General features: G+C 61.7%; 1 protein-coding gene across 1 annotated transcript; it reads right to left on the bottom strand.

Annotated features, from left to right (window-relative positions):
* Positions 1-2,797: 2,797 nt before the first annotated feature.
* On the bottom strand, positions 2,798-3,910 carry CDK5R2 (cyclin dependent kinase 5 regulatory subunit 2). Its single transcript, XM_021703236.1, has one exon. It carries the CDS (start codon positions 3,908-3,910, stop codon positions 2,798-2,800), a length of 1,113 nt encoding a protein of 370 aa, XP_021558911.1.
* Positions 3,911-5,583: the final 1,673 nt, after the last annotated feature.

The raw sequence follows: 5,583 nt of genomic DNA, 5'->3' as shown, positions 1-5,583 counted from the left end.
ATTCTAAGTCTCCAAGTGCCAGACCACAGGTTCCTGGATGGGTGTGTGTGTGTGTGTGTGTGGTAAAGGGAGGATGCTGTGTCTGTGTGTTCAGGGGCAGTACCTAGTGATCCCGCCAAAAGCAGGATGTTTGGGGGGTCTCGGTAGGCTCTCTGGTCTCTCTTTCCCACCCACTTTAGACTCTTCTAACGCAAAAGTTCCAATCAAGTAGTCTTGCTAACTAGTTCTAAATAAGGCAGCCTAGGATTGTTTCCTCCGCTAGCGTGGGGAGAGTGGAAAGGTGGCCCCGCCCGCTCAGTCTGGTTACTATGGCGACAGCCGCGGGGTGACCCAAGTGCTCTTCCCTCCCTCCTCCCAAACCAGAAAGATGACGGCACCGCGCTGACTGCGCCAAATTCCAGCCAATGGGCGGCTGCTCCCGCCTTCCCTTCCGCCAGCTCTCCCGCTTCTCCCCTCCCTCCCCCCCGGGAATTCGATTCACAAATCTGGACTGGGGATTTCCGGCTCCAGGCCGGGTGCAAGGGCGCTGGGCCGAGGCCGGGGTAGAGTAGCGGTCTGTCCTCTTAGGAGGGCAAATGGAAGCCGGCGTTCTTGGGTTCTCGGGCCAGACGCCTGCAACTCGCCATCAGAAGAGATCACAACCTGCTACCAAATTATTCAGAAAATCTAGGTGAAGCCGAGTCTGCAACTCCTCCCGCCCCCGCAAGCCCCCACCCTGCCCCAGCGTGCCGGTCAGCACCACGGACAGCGAACCCGGGCCTAGTCTTTCAGGCCGCGGGGTTCTGACTCCTGATCCTCGAGGTCTAGGCGGCGACCAGGGTCAGAGACGCCAGCGCTCTACTGGAGCCAGGCCTCCTTGGGTCAATGAAACTGAATGGGGCGCTTAGCCACGTGGCGAAAAAGGCAACGGGACAGGAATCTCCGGCTAAAAAGCTTATTTCTTTTCTTTCAGCCCCTAAGAACGGCTCCTGTCCCCCAGGCTGCCTGTGTCCTAGCCTCCCTGGGGATAAAGGGCCAGGTCTGAATCTTAAGCAGGGATGGACTTCCCAAGGCTATCCTGGGTGGGCGTGTGACTGAAGTGGCCTTGAAACAACCCAGGAGTTTGGAGGAGGGGTGTGGAGCTGAGTGTGACAGTCAGGCCCCACCCGAGAGTGGTGAGCACAGGCTTAGTCAGGCCTAACTAGACTCTAGACAGTATATATAGTGGGGAGAGATGGAGGAAGAAGAGAAAAGCAGCAATCATAACTACTTCAGTGGACTACTTCAGTGGACTACTTTGTAAAGGATACAACTTTTGCTGTCCTCATCATTTAATCCCTAAATGGTCTGTGCATTAATGAAGAGCTAGATGAGACAAGATGGAGAAGTAATGTGTGAGGGGATTCCGCTTTATCACCAGGCCTCAACCTTTGGCTACTTTACTCTCAATAAAATGGAAGGCAATGTGGGGGCGGGGGGACGGAAAGAGTAGCAGTTCTCAGGGACCCATCTCCCCCACTAGGCCCATGGGGGCCCTCCTGCCCTATCTGTGACTGTTTCACTCCCAATCCCACTCCCTCCCTCCCGGGGCCCAAAGAAAGGCCGGCGCAAAACCATCTGCAGGCGCTTCCAGCGCTTTATAGTTCTCTCTGGGACAGACGGACAGACAGACAGTGCAGCCCGCGCCGTCGGCCCGCATCATTGGCACCTTGGACACGGCACCAGGCCCAACCCAGTCCCTGGTACTCTCCCGGGAGGATTCCGGTCCGGCCTCAAATCAGCACCTCAGACAGCTCCCGGCCCAATACCCACCCCTCCCCCCTCCCTCTGGAAACAACCAAATAAATTAAAAGGGGAGGGAAAAAAAACACCTAAAGATACGGAAGAGGGGTACCCCTCCCCCAGAGTAAGAAGAGTTTCTGTCTCCTCCGCCCTTCCGCTGAGGCGCCGCCGCCGCCGGGGTGGCCTCCTAGGTTGATTTTGCCCCCAAACCTCAGCCTCCTGAAGCCGGCATCTCCCTCCCCCCCCAACTCCCGGCATGCAACACGTTGGAAAAGGTAGGGAGAGGAGGTGGGGGTGGGGCGAAGGACCATCCTGGTGGTTGTCTGGGCTCCTGGGGCTGCAGTTTCTCGCTGCACCAAAGTCAGTCCAAATCAAGAATTAATATTCCCTTTGGTCTGGGAAAGGGGATGTGGGGGCTCAGTAGGGGGAAAAATGCAAGCTGACATAGGCGGGGGGGCGGGGTAAGCACACAGGAGGGAAGATGGTGACACATGCGAGGAGCAAGGAAAAGAGAACGAGAAGGGGAGATGGGGACACAGGTGCAGAATGAGAAAGGGGGGCAGTGATAGTCCGGTAGGGGGTAAGATGGAGATGGAAATACACACCGAAGGTACGGAAAATGGAAAGGCAGAGAGGGAGATGGGAAGGCAGACAGGAGGAAAGATGAAGATACAGGAAGGAGGCGAGGAAATGGTCAAAACCGAGGGAGATGGACTTACAGATACACACGGAAGGGAAGGAGGAGACCCGGGTAGAATTGGAGAGATGCGGGGGGGGGGAGGGCACAGGCAGACAGAAAGGGTGAGGTTGGGGGTCCCCCTCCCGTGCTCATCCCCCACCCCCACCCTATGCCCAGCAAATCCAGAGCCGTGGCCTCTGGCATCCTGGCCTCCACCTTCCCCTGCGGGACAGGGGCGGCTCCTCCTCCGGCCACGGCACGGAGCAGCGGTAACAGCGGCGGCGGCTTGATGGTCCCGGGGGCTCCGAGTGCGTGTCAGGGGCTGGGGTGGGGGGCGGGCGCGGCCCTTGGGAATCCCTAGCGGTCCAGGTTCATAGTCCAGTGCTTGGCTCCGGTCGCGCAGCTGTCCCTGGCGGCCGAGGAGGAGGCGGGGGCCGCGGGCGCGCCCCCGTTGGGTGGACCCCCGGCGCCCGCGGCAGCCTCGCCCTCGTTCTTGAGGTCTTGAAAGACCTGCGTGAAGAAGTGGGGGTCGGCGTTGAGCCGCAGCATCTGGGGGCTGAGCCGCTGGATGAGGCGCAGGCAGCGTTGCCAGAAGCGCTCCTTGTCGGGCTCCACGAGGAAGGGCTTGAGCGGGTATGAGATCTCGTTGCCCATGTAGGAGTAGGCGAGGTAGAGGCAGGTGAGGAAAGCGGCCTGCAGCTCGGCGGCCGACGCCAGCTCATCCCCGCGCAGCGACTCGCGGCACAGCAGGTACACGAACACCAGGTTGGCGGGCGTAATGAAGGCCTGGTCTTGCCAGCCCTGCAGCAGCAGCGAGCGGTCCACTCCGCGGAACCAGCCCACCAGCTCGCCCGGGCTCAGCTCCTTGAGGCGGTAGCAGCGTCGGCACACGAAATCGCCCAGACAGCGCAGCAGCTCGCCGGTGGACGCCTGCACGATGACCCGCCGCGGCGAGCCGCCAGGCACCGGCGGCGCCGCCTGCGGGGCTGGGGGTGGCGGCGGCGGCGGCTTTCCCCCGCCCGAACCCGGCGGCGGGGCGGCCGCGCTGCCCCCCGACGGCGGCTCGCAGGTGGCGGCGGCCGCGGGCACGGTGGGCACCGGCACCGCCAGGGGCTTGGTGGCGCCGCCGCCGTCTGGGGGGTCCCGGCCCTTGCGGAGAAGGTTCTCGCGGTTGCGTTGCTGGACCAGGGGGTCGGGGCCAGTGGACGCCGGCTTGGGCGTCACCTTCTTGCTGCCTTTCTTCTTCTTGGCAGACGCGGCCACCAAGCGCTTCCAGGTGAGCGCCGAGATGAGCACGGACGGCCGCTTGAGTCGGCTCTCGCCTTTGCCGCCCTTGCCTGCTGGCGGCGCCCCGTAGCCCCCCAGCGCCTCGTCCCCCGCGGGCGGCGCTTTCTTCTTCTCTTCTGGCAGCCCGCCGGGCCTCCGGCCCTTGGCCGAAGAGGCGGGGGAAAGAGACAGCACCGTGCCCATCCTGCAGAGCGGGGCCGGCGCCCGGGCCCCGGTGGGAACCGCGGGCGGCGCCGCTGTCGCCGCCGCCGCTGCTGCAGCCCCCGGAGACCCGGCGGTGGGGGGCCTAGCCCCGGCCCGGGCGCGGGAACTGGCAGGGGAGGGTGGTTGCTTGGCTGCTCCGCGGCGGTTGCTCGGAGTCTGAGCTGCGCCAGCTGCAGCGTCAGCCCCACCCCTTGGACCCCGTCTTTAGCCGCGCCGCGCCCCGCCTCACGCAGCCAATCCTCGCCCGAGTTGCCCTCCTGACCGGCAGCTCCTCTGACCAATAGGAGCTCTCATGCCAATCTCAAGTCCCGCCCCCCACCCTCTGTCTCGGGTCCTTTCCCTTCACCAGAAAGGGGAAAGGAGGAGGAGGTGGCCCCGGTTCGAAGGGCCTCCTCAGGGTCAGAGCTGGGGAGAGGGGTCTGACTGCTCTCACCCCCCCTCACATCCTCCCCCGCCCCCCAAGTCCTAAGGCCCTGGGTCAGCTTGTTTTGATGTATTGGATCGCGGTAGCAGAGAAGCGTGGGAACATCCTCTCCGCCCTTTTGATTCTGTGCTGGGGGCAGTGTGGGCAGTGAGTGCCTTCACCAGGGCGCCCCAGCACCTGCTGGGTCGAACTGCTCTGGCTTCTCCAGTTTGGCCATAGGTCGATTACCTCTTAGCTCTCCTCTCCTCCCTTCATCCCATGCGGCCACCATGGTGGTGCTTGTGGGGGAGTGCAGTAGGCGTCTTCTTGCTCTACCTGTGATGACCGGACCCTGGTGGGGCCCGGACCTACCTGCAGGCCACAAACTCCCTCCTTGGGGGCCTTTGCTCTGGGGGCGGCCAGACCCTCAGATTTATGCCCAGCTTGATTCTCTGCAGCTGAGTCTGTGGGGAGAGGCCCTAGACTCTGGTCCCTGGGTAGCTCCTCTTCTGCTCTTCTTCCCCACCAACACACCCTGATCCCACACTTGGGTGGGTAATGAATGATTGGTTCCTGGGGAAGTGCTGAAAATTGGATGGATAGGTTGGTCTCAGGCTCAGACAGGAGATGGGACCTCCTGTGCAGAGGGAGGCCCAAGAGGGTTGACCCAACCTCCAGCTTAGCCGTGGATCCAGGTTGAGTTGAGTTTTCATTGTTAAATTCCTCCTGCCATTCAGGTCCCAGCTGTCCCCACTCCCAGCTGCAAGCTATTAGGCTAGGTCCTGCCCATTTCTCTCTGTTCCCTCCTCAGCACTCACAGGCCTTTGTCCTCTGGGCCTTACCTGCAGGTCCTGAGCCCAGCTGGTCCTGAGGCTATTCTACCTGCCTTATAGGACAGTGTCCACCCTTCTCCAGGCTTGCTCCCTGTAGCTCCCCAACACAGAAGTCTTCCAACTTTTTAAGTGGGCTTTGGAGGTGGGTATGATGGGGAGAGAAGCCCCTGCTATGGATTCAGCAAAACCCTCAGAATTATCCCTGGAGTCACCTCTGTGTTCTTCATAGACCACCAAAATGACTTCCAGGGACCACTGCTGTTGGTTTGTGTGATGCGCATGTGTGGGTGTGGTTCCTTCCATATAGGCTGTTCCAGAATCCCCTTAGGCTGCAGCTGCTGCCACCAGAGGCACCAGCTTTTCTCAGCTCTCCCACAGCCCCTGCTCACTCACACCTTCCTGGAGGCTTATGGTCT

Source organism: Neomonachus schauinslandi, chromosome 3 (assembly GCF_002201575.2).
Source record: "Neomonachus schauinslandi chromosome 3, ASM220157v2, whole genome shotgun sequence".
Classification (NCBI taxonomy): domain Eukaryota; kingdom Metazoa; phylum Chordata; class Mammalia; order Carnivora; family Phocidae; genus Neomonachus; species Neomonachus schauinslandi.
This window is presented reverse-complemented; position numbering and strand designations above follow the sequence as displayed.